This window comes from Carassius carassius, chromosome 25 (genome assembly GCF_963082965.1).
Source record: "Carassius carassius chromosome 25, fCarCar2.1, whole genome shotgun sequence".
In the NCBI taxonomy this organism is placed as follows: domain Eukaryota; kingdom Metazoa; phylum Chordata; class Actinopteri; order Cypriniformes; family Cyprinidae; genus Carassius; species Carassius carassius.
This window is the reverse complement of record NC_081779.1, coordinates 25,793,705-25,808,412: the sequence shown is the minus strand read 5'-3', so window position 1 is coordinate 25,808,412 and position 14,708 is coordinate 25,793,705. Positions and strand designations below refer to the sequence as shown.

Below are 14,708 nucleotides of genomic sequence, written 5' to 3'. Positions count from 1 at the left end.
CAGAGCTCCTTACAAACCACATGCAGCAGCCTTTTTTAGCAACAGCTCTGCAAACACCCACAGCAGCACCCCAGCACTGTGCCAAAGGGATGTGCACAGGGAAGCACACACTTACTTCAGAAAATATCCAAATCTGGTTCTATTTACATTACATATCATTTCTGTCGGCGGAACTTACAAGATGAAGACAAACTATGTGCTAGGACATTTTCAAGAGATTTGATTATACAATTTTAACCAACAATCGGATGAAATCTACAAAATATTTTCTCATATTTTTAGAAAATATTTAGCAGCACAACTGATTTCAACATGACATATGGTGCATAATAAGCATATTTACTTTCATCAGTGGAGCTGCAGCTCTTTGACTTTGACTCTTCTTGAAAAGAGAGAATCATCCAGTTCAACATTATAACAGCTCCAGCCCACAACGGGATGGGCTGCTCTGACTGTCCATCGATCGGTTTGGATTTCCATTAACAGGAGCTGGTGCACAAGGCATGACTGATTCGGAGTGAGTGCTTTTGGGAAGAGAGTACACTAGGGAAAATACAGCTCCTGAATAATCAATGATTGAGGGAGTAAATCAGCAAGAGTCAAAGAGGCCGAAATGTGGCTGGCAATTAATTAGGACATCTGAGGGAGTCAGATTCCATTTCAGCAGCCCACCACTCACATGCAATATCAACAGCATTAGCACAGAGACTGGGATACAAGAAAATGAAAATGATTCGGTTAATTGATGTATGGGTTGCTGCTAAGTGGCTATAAGGCTTTTACAAATACAGTAACATCTTGAATTGTAAGAAGGGCTGGATGGGGGGGCGGGATATATAGCAAAAAGAAATGTGTAGAGATATCCTGTATATATATATATATATATAATATGTTTACAAAGCATATATTGATGATATTAATGGAACATGGATAAATAATAAATTTACAAATGGCAGATTAAGTGATTCATCAATTTACTAAAAAGCCGATCCAGAATTTTTTTTTTAAATAAGATACAAATGCACATTTTAAAGCAAATGAGTAAACATGTATCATCATCACACACAAAAACTCTTAAAACTAGACTAGATAGAATGTAGCAGCCGACTGCATTAAATTCTGTAATGTTGCCAATAACTTAAATATCGGAAAACATTATGCAGCATAAGTGAAGTGATTTGTGGGTGATGGGTAAAAACTCAAAGTGAACTGTGTACACCAAAAATAACATCTTAATAAAAGTGTCCACCATCACAAAAATAGCTAAAACAATTATGTGGATCACTTTCTTCACTTTTGTGTGTTATGTGCTCCCAATAACAGTAAAATAAATTAATACACTTGCATTTATGCTCAATTCTCAATTCAATTCTAGTAAAAAGTAAGTCAACATTATGGCTCTATTTACATATAAAAACAGATTTTTATGTTGTTTTATTTATGCATGTTACTGCAATGAACAAAAATACTTGCCTTGATCATTTGTTCATCAAAATGTAATTAAAATTTTACATGAACATTTGTATTTAAAATTTTTTTTTACAAAAAAAAAAATATATATATATAAATAAATATATATATATATAAATATTATATATATATATATATATATATATATATATATATATATATATATATATATATAAAATCTTTTACCTAATTTGGTGTTCTTGGTCAGAAATAACTGGCCATTTCAAAATCACTTGTAAATCTTTCATTATGAGACATTGTCACCAAATCCTTGTCCTGTATTTCTTTTTGGAACTAATTGGTCATATGTCTATTGGTTTGCAGTGAGTGAAAAAAATAATATTTTATGGAAAACACTGGCAATATTCACTCAAAAACTTAGGTGAATAAGATCAGATCAATTAGGCCATTCTGTTCCAAAAAGAAATACAAAACCTAACTGAAATTTATTATTAATTATAAGATATTATTATTATTATTATTACAAATATAGAAGACATTTCTAGATATTTTTGTTCAGTCACAACACTCACCACACTCTCCTATCTTTTATATAAAATGTTTAAGCATTATTTGTTATAAGAACGTTTTGAGCAACCCAGTTTGAGCTACATCAGTTTGTTTTGTACACTGCGATAGCATTATCTAGCATTTTTGGGAAAAAGCAAAACATTACAGTTAAAACTAACTGATTGCCCTGTTAATGCATTTCATTTGAATAACTGTAAACCTTGGTGCCAATCAATCTTCCAAATTAAATCTGATATGTGAACCAAAGAAATCTAAACAACAACAACAAAAAATTGGATATAATGTCACAAGCAAATACTACAAATACACAAGACAAGCGTAAATAATCTCTATTATTTGTGTTTTTGAGATTAGTGTATATTTTTCATGTTGTATATTTTATGGGACTGCTGCTGCCATGCAATTTCTCAAAATTCATTCTCATCAGTCAGGCTTCATTCGCACATGACAAAGCGTTACTTGATCTAGACGCTTCTGTGAGGACAAGACTCTTGTGAAAGTCGCCCGTGAAGAATCCTGTTAAAGAAAACATGACTCTGTAGCCTGTATGTTGTGACTAAAAATACACTGTTGTTTGTATTATGATATAACCCACATGCACTGTTTCCAGGCATGCTATAATATTGCTTAATAAATCATGACTTCGCTGAATGACTCACTAAGATATTTTCCCCAATGCAAGTTATTGTGCTTGAGTTATAAATAGCTCAAGGCTCCTCATGTGTGTCTGAATTGGTGTCGTAAAAAAAAAACCTCTCAAATCCACTCCAGCAAAGACTGCAAAAAAGCATCAGCCAGAGCAATTCATTACATAAAAATAAAATTCTAGAAATTTGCACAAGGTAGCTTTTATACAAAATACATCTGACCAACATATAACAAAAAAGGGGCAAATGAAAAACCTGATTTTGTCCCATTGCCCTAAATCAAAGAGAAAGATGCTATGATCCCAAGGATTTGCATGTGAAAGTGGGTTGTTTAAAAAAATAAATAAATCACAAAGTGCACTGGCAACAAATGACCAGTCACTATTTACTCTATGCTACATGCTTTCTTTGTCAACCTCGAAATTAAGTGTTTATATTTAGCAGTTAGAATATTCTGAATGAAACTGCTAAATGACTATATTAAACTGCATTAAATACATTTTAAAAGTCATACCAAATAGAAACTGCTAGTTAAGGCAAAAACTACACGTTTTCACTTTTCTACATTGTGTTAAGTAGTCTAATAGCATAAATATCATTAATTTCTGCCACTTTAGGTTTATTCTATATAAATAATTTGATTTACATATAATAATTAATGGGCATTGTTATAAAGAGTGTTCCCATATTCTCAAGCAGATTAAGTATTTTGGCACGGAGGCGCGGTTATACAACACCCATGCCAATCTTAAGCGATAAACAGAGTCCTACAAGTTCAAACCCCACGGGATTCTTGGACATTTTCAGCACTCGCAGGTCAGTCTACAGCACCGGATGTGCCCGTGATGTTTATCTGTATTCGTGATGATCGGTGAGCGGGTATCGATCGCCTCACCTGCTGTTTCGCGCCTGTCCCACCAGCTCCGGCTTCGAGGTGTTCTGTGGTGGCTTAAAATGCGATAGAAAAGAGCTACAGAACTGTCGCAATGTCCCAAATTGCATTTTCAGCTAACCCCCCTCCTCCCTAACCGATCCCAGTAGTGTTTCACTCGAGGAAGAGACAGCAGCACACACACAGCCCCGCGACCGCTGCATCCGACGCGCTGCCGTGTCGATCAAGTCCCATATTTTCCCGGAGACCTGATGGATGTGCGCCTCATGCTCCAGCCCTGAGGTGCTGCTGCGGCTGCTGGGAGCGGGGGATGGATCCTGTCTGACGGCGAGCCAGAGAGACAGAAAACCAGCGCTGCATTTTTACCGGCTGCTGGAATATCTGGAGCTGCGTCCATGCGCCACCGTCTCGCCTCGGAGAATCAGACAAACTGGAGCAGCACAGACTCTCTCTCTCTCTCACACACACACACACACACATCATTCCTGACGCGCTCGCATGGGCTGCTTTATTGCACGGCTCTCAATGAGAGATGCGCAAACGGGAGCGCGGACGCGGCGTGCGGTTACAGTGAGCTCTATAACTGGAGAAATTCAAAGAGAGGGGAAAAATAGTGAGCCGCCTAAACTGCATTTGTAGGCTAGTGCATATGATTCTCAAATATACTGGCTAGGCAGTCAGCTTACTAGGTTTTGAGACACAGCCAGTGAGCTGGAGCTGATTTCAGCGACGCTCAAAGCGCTGGAGCAGCGCGCTCTACAGTGCGAGACTGATATACGGAACACCTTTACGAACCAACCTTATTCATTATTTACCTCATCGACGCGGTTCAAAATCCGTCACTTCAGGAGGTGATATTTGAAGAGGATCTGGCAACCCAAGGGCGTCTCTGTACTTGGCGACTCGAATCTCCTTCGGCGTTCTGGGACGTGAGTACACGTTTTATTTCCTTTCTAATATTTTCAGCGCTGCTGAGATTATTGACAACATTTTCCCTACGTTTTCTCCTTTTTTTCATTCGTTTCTCTCTTTCTCTCTATCCCTCGTCATCATAAAAGCTAATCAAGACATCATCACTGACATCATGGATCATCACTTGAGCATCCCATTACTCTAGTACTTAGTCTAGAACAATAATAGTAGCTAATCTAGTACTCTAGAAAGGGACAAAAATGAGGTAAACTCGATGATCAATGGACGATAGAGTCCTGTAAGCCCACGTTCCAGTTCTGTCATCTGTCATATTTAAATGATCGTGCCCTTTAATTTTTTTTTGTGGATTTTGACTGGCTGTCTGCTAATGGTTGTTATACTTCAACAACTGGAGGAAAAAAATCGTTCTGCAAGTGATTCCAACCATATCTTTCATGTTGTTATCATTATAACTGGTGTGGAACATGCTTTTCTCATAGAATTACAACAATTATTAAAACGTCATAGTTATAGTTATCATCCTTGGTGTGAACGTGCCTTTATGTTGTGAAGGGCTGTAGGAATAGTTCACCCAAAAATGAATATTTTCTGAAAAAGTACTTAGAGGAACTAGAGCGCTGAATGAGTTCACTGAAGAAGAAGAAAATAGCCATAAATAAAATGTACTTAGTTTTTCTTTTGCAAATATTTGCACAAATATTTTTTGAGTTAATTTTGTCTATGGAATTAATTAAAATCTACTTAACTAATTCTATAAAATTAGCATAGGAAATAAGTCAATTTAACGTGGCCAAGTTAGAGTCTGATGAGCCTCTTAATTATTTTAAAGGGATAGTTCACCCAAAAATGAAAATTTGATGTTTATCTGCTGACCCCCAGGGCATCCAAGATGTAGGTCAGTGGTTCCCAACTATGTTCCTGCAGGCCCCCAAACACTGCGGCTGCATCCGAAAACTGAAAAATGCTGCCTTCGGAGGTCGCATTCCAATGTAGGAAGGTATCAAGGCACGTCCGAAATCAATGTCAGCTTCACTTGCTGTCTCCTGAGATGCCTTCATCTGGCCAGTTTTTGAAGGCAGCATAGATGTATCTTTCGCTGCCTTCGATATCCCACAATCCTGTGCGTTCCATTCTGTGACAGTTAAGCCAAAAAATAAAGATGGCGTCTAAAGGTTGCGATCAGTGGTCAGTTTGTGTGTAAATGTATGTTTCTGAACAACGTTTTCCACTTTTTATGTAATTTCTAGCGAGAAATTAATATTGCAATAATGAAATATCCACTTAGTTATCACCAAAGCTCTCTATATCTTGCTGTAGATCATTAAACCATATCTCCGCCTCAGAAGCCTGTCCGAAATCCGTTTCATGAGGTGCCTTCGGGCAAAACGCTGCCTGCAAGTCATTGACTGATTAGACAGCAAGGCAGCAAGTCACCTGCCTAAGTTTGCGGATGCAGCCTGCATGTTTTCCATGTCACCTTATTAATCCAACACACCTGATTCAGATCATCAGCTCATTAGTAGAGACTCCAAGACCTGAATTGGGTTTGTCAGACAAAGGAGAGATACAAAATGTGCAGTGTTGGGGGGCCTCCAGGAACAAGTTTGGACACCACTCATGTAGGTGACTTTGTTTCTTCAGTAGAACACAAACCAAGATTTTGAACACTGCAATACCTGAACTGTATGAGCGCCTCCTCAAAACACAGCCTGTGTGAGGCGTCTTCTTCTTCTTCTACTTGCTTTACGGCGGATTGCAGACTTATAAGTGCATTACCACCATCTATCTCTCAAGTGGACCATTTACACTCCTAATTGAGATTGTAGATAGTCAATGGTCCACTTGATGGCACAAATGGCACTCAACTTTTCTCAAGATTACTTGTGGATTATCATGATGTTTTTATTAGGTGTTTGGACTCTAATTCTGATGGCACCCATTCACTGTAGAGGATCCATTGGTGAGCAAGTGACTGAATGATGCATTTATACAAATCTGTTCTGATGAAGAAACAAACTCATCTACACTCACCTAAAGGATTATTAGGAACACCTGTTCAATTTCTCATTAATGCAATTATCTAATCAACCAATCACATGGCAGTTGCTTCAATGCATTTAGGGGTGTGGTCCTGGTCAAGACAATCTCCTGAACTCCCACCTGAATTTCAGAATGGGTAAGAAAGGTGATTTCAGCAATTTTGAGCGTGGCATGGTTGTTGGTGCCAGACGGGCTGGTCTGAGTATTTCACAATCTGCTCAGTTACTGGGATTTTCACGCAAAACCATTTGTAGGTTTTACAAAGAATGGTGTGAAAAGGGAAAAACATCCAGTATGCTGCAGTCCTGTGGGCGAAAATGCCTTGTTGATGCTAGAGGTCAAAGGAGAATGGGCCGACTGATTCAAGCTGATAGAAGAGCAACTTTGACTGAAATAACCACTCGTTACAACCAAGATATTCAGCAAAGCATTTGTGAAGCCACAACACGCACAACCTTGAGGCGCATGGGCTACAACAGCAGAAGACCCTTAGTGCCAACTGGGCATCGTTTAAATGCCACGGCCTACCTGAGCATTGTTTCTGACCATGTCCATCCCTTTATGACCACCATGTACCCATCCTCTGATGGCTACTTACAGCAGGATAATGCACCATGTCACAAAGCTCGAATCATTTCAAATTGGTTTCTTGAACATGACAATGAGTTCACTGTACTAAAATGGCCCCCACAGTCACCAGATCTCAACCCAGTAGAGCATCTTTGGGATGTGGTCGAACGGGAGCTTCGTGCCCTGGATGTGCATCCCACAAATCTCCATCAACTGAAAGATGCTATCCTATCAATATGGGCCAACATTTCTAAAGAATGCTTTCAGCACCTTGTTGAATCAATGCTTCGTAGAATTAAGGCAGTTCTGAAGGCGAAAGGGGGTCAAACACAGTATTAGTATGGTGTTCCTAATAATCCTTCGTTTTAAATGTGACCCTGGAGCACAAAACCAGTCTTAAAGGGTTAGTTCAAACGATTCAGTTCGATTTGGTGAACTGGTTCAAGAAGATCTGGTTATGATTCGAATGATTAGTTCCCGAAACGGATATCACTAAACTGCAGTGAATGTGCTCACAACAGACACGGAAGAGAAGACAATGCTGAATAAAGTCGTAGTTTTTGCTATTTTTGGACCAAAATGTATTTTCGATGCTTCATAATATTCTAACTGACCCTCTGATGTCACATGGACTACTTTGATGATGTTTTTCTTACCTTTCTAGACATAAGCAGTATACCGTACACACAGCTTCAATGGAGGGACTGAGAGCTCTCGGACTAAATCTAAAATATCTTAAACTGTGTTCTGAAGATGAACGGAGGTCTCACGGGTTTGAAACAACATGAGGGTCATTAATTACAGAATTTTCATTTTTGGGTGAACTATCCCTTTAAGTCACTGGGGTATATTTTTAACAATAGCCAAAAACACATTGCATGCATCAAAATTATAGATTTCTATTTTATGCCAAAAATCATTAGGATATTAAGAAAAGATCATGTTCCATGAATATATTTTGTAAATTTCTTACTGTAAATATATCAAAATGTTATTTTGGATTAGTAATATGCATTGCTAAGAATTCATTTGGACAATTTTTTTTTAAAAATGGTTTTGTGGTCCAGGGTCACAAACGTGTAATTGCACACATATTTAAATGCATGACAAACAAATTTCAATAGAAATTTTCATCATAAATGCTTGTCAGTAGATACAGCAGTAATTTAACTATATTTCAAAGACAATATAATTATGAAACTACATATAAATAGATATTTAAAGGGATAGTTCACCCCAAAAAATGAAAATTCTGTCATCATTTTCATACCCTGCACTTGTTGCAAACCTTTGTGAGTTTATTTCTCCTACTGAACACATAAGAAGTAATTTTGAAGAATGTTGTTGTTTAAACAGACAGTTGACGGCAGCCATTGACTTCAATAGCTTTTTTTCTTTTTCTTCTTCTACTTTCTTCCATACTAAGTCAATGGCTACCGTCAACTGTTTGGTTACCAACATTTTTCAAAATTCAAAAAAAAAAAAAAAAAAGAAGAAAAAGATACAGGTTTGGAAAAACATGAGGGTGAGTAAATTATGATAAAATTTACATTTTTGTCTATCACCTCAAAAAAGTACTTTAAAGTTTATATCCTTGCTTTTAATATAAATTTAAATTATACATTTTTTTTATTATATGCAATTAAGTGTCTTAAAACATTACATGAATTTTACACACGAGTATATTTATTTATATTATTTCCTTAAGTATTTTTTTATGTATGCACTATGCTCAAATGTATTTTTTCACAAGAGTAATATCATAATAATCATTATAATACTGACAAGCAACCACATATCAATCACAACATCCTAGAACAGTAGCAGAGAGCTGAGCACAAGCGTTGCTAACATTCACTTCTTAAAATGTAACAATTTAGTTACTGCAAAATCCATATCCATTAGTATTAACCCCAGGTTCCTTTGAGGCAACCGTCACTGAATGTTGTTTGAATAAGAAAGTATTAATCAGATTAAAAATCAGACGAAAATTAAGGAGCTCCTTAAACACAGCCAAACTCTTAATGCATGGGTACTGTATGTCTGAATTTTACAGACGCCCCTAACAAATCAAAATCGAAAAAATAAACCATACCACTGCACTTTCCTAATTTCTCTAAGACAATAACATATATGCATGCTTAAAAACCTTCGGACAACATCAGAGCCACACAATGCTGAACTGAGCAACATTTTACATTGTCTGAGACCAAGCAGGATGCATGAGCATGAATGTCTGACCTGTCCGGGATCCCTGAACTGTTTCTGAGAGGGTCCTGGTTTGCTCCGGCTGGGCCTCCCCTTACTTTGGCTTGGAGCCCCGATCTGGAGCCCTCAGGACTGCTGTAGAACCATGCTCCCGACTTTGTGAGGATTTCTTGTTGTTTTCGGCACAGGTTGCATACCCACATTACCTACATAAAAAATGACAAATTAAGATTGAGGGAATCTAGCAACAAATCGCAAACAAGATGCAGGATGACGACTGACTACCTGATGAAACCAATTAGACTGCAGTTATATGCCCTAAAATTTAAGACATTAGGGCAAAATGCCCCTGTGTGGGTTTCCTGTCTTATGTTTATATCATACTGTTTTTTTTCTCCAAATATCTGCACGATTGCAAATGTGATATTGATTTTATACAACAGGTCAATAAACAATAAATATTTTAGACATAACATTGTCAGGATTGTCTGTTTTTGCTCAATTTCACAAACTAACATATTTAAAAAAAAAAAACTGTTATGGTTTTAAAACAATTGTTCTGAATGAATCGTTTGAGTCATTGATTCAGTGACTCATTCATAGAGACAGGCACTTGCTTAATTCCTGAATGAATCAGCCGTTTAAACGAACTGGACTTGACAAACTGGCGATTTTTGTTTCATATTTAGAGTCTCATTTCATTAAAATAATAATAATAATAATTTAATATTTCAATATACTTTTTTTTATGTCGACTCACCATGAATTGCATCTAAAGATAAACTTAAGTTCTACTTAAGTGAGTCAAAAATGCACGGTTAAGTTCAGGTAAAGTCTGAAGATTTTTTTACAAAAAAAAAAAGTAAGACATAATAGGTTTTCATTTAATTGCAATTTACTTGCAATTAAGTGTCTGAAAATATTACATTTAGTTTTTTCATAAGGGTATTTGTTGCACAATGTGCAATCTAAAACATATCACTTTCAATAAATAAGAAACAGAAAATATTGAAAACATAAACTACAGCTAAAATTCAGCTCCGTTATGATTTGCCATCGTTCCATACCATAACACACCTGGTGTCCTCCATTTCCATAAAACTAATGGTGTATGACAGGCTACATGCTAGTTTAGTAAGGTAATGGTAATTTGGGGTAATTTGTTCAAATCTGTGAATATCAATAACTGTATTACCTATTATTATAGTAATAACTATTATTTCGGCAGAAAATATGTTTGCTATGGTAAATGTTTGTAAGACTGTGAGACTGACCTGCACACTCATACACACTAAAGTCACACACTCACATATTAAGCACACACTCACACTCATTTACACTGAGCGAGAGACAGTGAGAGCAAGTAAATCAATGACAGCCATTAGAGCTGCTGCTAGAGGAGAGTGGTCACCTGCCTCTGCTGAGTCACCAGAGAGAGAGAGAGAGATTTTACAATTACTTTTTTAAAACAGTTGTAAGAACAACACTCAATCAAATAAAATCAGAATAAATTAACACACTCTTGAAAATGAGATTATTCTCTACAACAGAGCAAAGCACATCCTTGTGACACCAAATAATGGAAAACTTTCCCAAATCGTTCATCAATCTGTAGTAATTAAAATCGATTCATAAACGTGATTTCACCATTTTGACAAATACAAAAACAGCATCATCATCTGTAAATCCTTCAACCTTATTTCGTCTACTCATATACACAGCCATCTTTGCTCTTCCCAAAATAAAATTAAAGAGCTGACACTGCTCCCTCTTTTTTGGGGAATACCTGTACCCTAAGATAAACAACTGTTTGGAAAAAACTACACCAAACAATTTAAAAAGCTCTTCCAGCATGGAGAACAGTGGCACAAGACGACAACAAACAGTGAAACATAAAACAGTGAAAAACTGTCTCATGAAGAGTGCAAAAAGGACAGTCATGATTAACATCAGGGTTTAAAACAGAGATAAAAGAATTAACAGCCACAGCGGTAAAACTCTCCACTGCAAGTCTGCAACCTTCTTCAGCAATGGTAGTTTGTACAGCGATCTCCATTCAGGTCCAACACCGTCTATCAGACCTAAGCGAGCTCTCCATGGAGTGTCAATTTTACCATTAAACTTATCTTTGTTCAAAATTTTTACAATCAATCTGTATAACTATTTCTTATTGGCATCATGAATAGACAGACAGGTATTATTGGTTTATTATTGATCAGAATTAGTGGGTTTTTGTTTGTCCACCGGCCTCTTGAGGATTGACCAAAAGTTCTCAATGGGATTAAGAAGGAGTTTCCAGGCCATGGACCCAAAATTTCAACATTCTGGTGCCCGAGCCACTTAGTTATCACTTTTGCCTTATGGCACGGTCTCCATCGTGCTGGAAAATGCATTGTTCTTCACCAAACTGTTGTTGGATTGTTGGAAGAAGTTGCTGTTGGAGGGTGTTTTGGTACCATTCTTTATTCATGGCTGTGTTTTTGGGCAGAATTGTGAGTGAGCCCACTCCCTTGGATGAGAAGCAACCACACACATGAATGGTGTCAGGATGCTTTACTGTTGGCATGACACAGGACTGATGGTAGCGCTCACCTTTTCCAATTTCCAATATTTATGTAATTCTCAAAACTTTTGGCCACGACTGTATACAGTGATAAATACAAGTTGCACATTTTCATATAATAATCTGACTTTTAACAGTCAACCTTCAATAAACTCTTCACATTCAACAGATTGAGGATTGAAACTTTTGGAAAAAAACACCCACTCTACAACTGTTACTAGTTTTGTGACTTAAAAAAACATCACCCTCCCATTCTCTCTTCCAATCAACTTCATTATCAACAGTACTGTGTGTCTCTTGTACAAAGATAACATCAATTTTTTTAAGGGAACACAGTCTGAAAAATGTAGCTCTTTTTCTTTCATCTCTAGCTCCATTCAAATTCAGACTGCCTATTTTTAACTCACTCATAAAACAAAAGAAAAAAGAAAACAGGAACAGTAGAAACGGGAAATAAACAAATATGAAAAACTAAACATATTCGCCATCTTCTAACTGTCTTCTAACTTTTAAAACAAGTTTCTTTAAGCGAAACCTTTCTTGATCAGTAAAGATTTTTTCCCCTTAACTGAATCAATAAAAAGTTGCAGATCAGGAAACGCACTCTCAATTTTAACATTCCTAGCTCCTTTAGTGCTCTTAAGAAACTTCTTAATACTCAACATAGAGTAGCCCCCTCTTTTATGAGGAAACTATAGATTTTGCATCAGAATCTACCTCAATGTCACTATAAGAAGTTTGTGAGCAAGCATGAAGAGAAAATTTTTCTGATACTCATCTCTTACCTTTTTTTTCCTTAACATTATCGTCGTCAAATTTGTCATCTACCAGCATCTCACTTTCTTCAAAGGACATTCCACTTCCTCTACTCCTTTCTGAGTGCTATTTCTGGCCTTTTCCATATCATGCTGTCGACTGTTCTTAACTGGAGATGGGGCCTGAAAAAGCTCTTCATTCCTCTGTGTTGATCTTTTATTTTGTTCAAGCTTCTGAGCTTTGTGTGATTTTTCAGTTTTTAACCCGTCTGATTCATTACGTTTTTGTCCCTGAGAAAATTGTAATTCATTCTGTTTTTTCCCCTGAGTTTTTTGTCCCTGAATTTCATATGATTCACTCTGCTTTTGTCCCTGAATTTCATATGATTCACTCTGCTTTTGTCCCTGAATTTCATATGATTCACTCTGCTTTTGTCCCTGAATTTCATATGATTCACTCTGCTTTTGTCCCTGAATTTCATATGATTCACTCTGCTTTTGTCCCTGAATTTCAATTAATCCACTCTGTTTTTGTCCCTGCGTTTCAATTAACTCACTCTGTTTTTGTCCCTGCGTTTCAATTAACTCACTTTGTTTTTGCCCCTGATTTTCATTTGATTCACTTTGTTTTTGTCCCTGAGTTTCATTTGATTCACTTTGTATTTTATTTGTTTTGTCCAATTTTTGTCCCTGAAATTCGTTTGATTCATTTTTTTTTGTCTCTGAGATTTACTTGACTCACCCTGTTCTATGGTCTTATTATTAATCCCAACAGGCAATTTCTTTGGGCATGATCGTATGAGATGGCCCTCTGTTCCACATCCTAGACATTTCATTCTTCCAGACATGACATAAACATTGTAATCATAATCATCCACTCTGAACACTAAATTTAATTCTTCACTGTTAAACATTTAAGGCTCATGAAAAGCTGCCTTCTAAAAGAGACAAAATGTCTCAAATGCGGAGATTTACAGCCAAGGCCAATTGTTTTAATCGGAGACATTAGCTGCCCATGTCTCGACAGATCTCTCTCTAACATTTCATTACTAATAAACGGAGGGACTTGCGACAAATTTAATTACCTTTTTTTGCCGGATTAACGAGCGACACCGCAAGAATCAAGATATCTTTGATCGTTACTCCTTGTTCAACAATTGTTGCAACTTTATCAAAACTATCTACAAAGATCACGACGCCGTTGTTCATCCTTGACGCGGATTTAACACTATCATTGTCATGATCCTGGCTTTTTCTCCTTCTCTGTCTCCCTCTTGTGGTCACATATTCACACTATCACGCACACACATCCACTCCTCCGCTCATTATCTATTTCAGGTGTTTCCCCTTTCGTTCTCTTCTCCTCAGCTGTCCCTTCTTTGGCCCTTGATTGTCTCTGCTTCTTATTCCCTCTTTCTAGCCCTGCCTTGTTGTCGGATTATTAGATGACCTCTCGTGAGACACGTCTGTTTCCTAGTCCTGTTCTGTCTTGTCTGTGGAGTCATTGTTGCAACTGTGTGTTATTTTGTCATTGGACTGTGTATCATCCAGCTGTGCCTGTTTGCAGAGTACCTGTGCAGCGCTTACCCTTGGCTGTTCACTCTGCCGGCTGTCTTCACTGTTTTTCGGACTGGCTGTATGCATCCCGGGGTCCCTGCCTCTGCCCTCGTCGAGATTTATGTTTTTTTAAGACCCAGTCGTCTGACTGTTCCTGTTTCTTGGCTCTGAGAGAAGCCTGTGATTTTTGTTCTATATTTTTTCAGTGAAGACTATTTGCTTTATTAAAGACTGTTAACTGCACCCTGCCCTGGTTTTCCATCGTTCTTACCACATAACAGAATAATCCAACCAGAAGATGGACCAGGCGAGTGGTAATCCCCTTCAGAGTGCTGTTGAGCTCCAGGGTGCTCTGCTGGGCAAGCATGAGGAGGGTTTGTCCGCCACGAGACGTGCAGTAGAATCCCTGACCGCCCAGCTCTCGGGTCTAACCCAGCAGTTCCACCACTACCGTCATGAGACCGCTGCTTCAGCCGGACAACGCGACTCTTCTGAGCCACGCATAAACAACCCGCCGTGCTACTCTGGTGAGCCTTCACAAT

General features: G+C 37.7%; 1 protein-coding gene across 4 annotated transcripts in view; it reads right to left on the bottom strand.

The window, feature by feature from the left end:
* Nucleotides 1-14,708, bottom strand: part of LOC132104500 (regulating synaptic membrane exocytosis protein 2-like) — a 147,422-nt gene that overhangs the window by 107,653 nt on the left and 25,061 nt on the right. For all 4 annotated transcript variants that reach the window (XM_059510013.1, XM_059510014.1, XM_059510011.1 and 1 more), the window contains exon 5: nt 9,325-9,497. In XM_059510013.1, the coding sequence (XP_059365996.1) occupies nt 9,325-9,497 (173 nt within the window). The remainder of the gene's footprint in view (nt 1-9,324; nt 9,498-14,708) is intronic.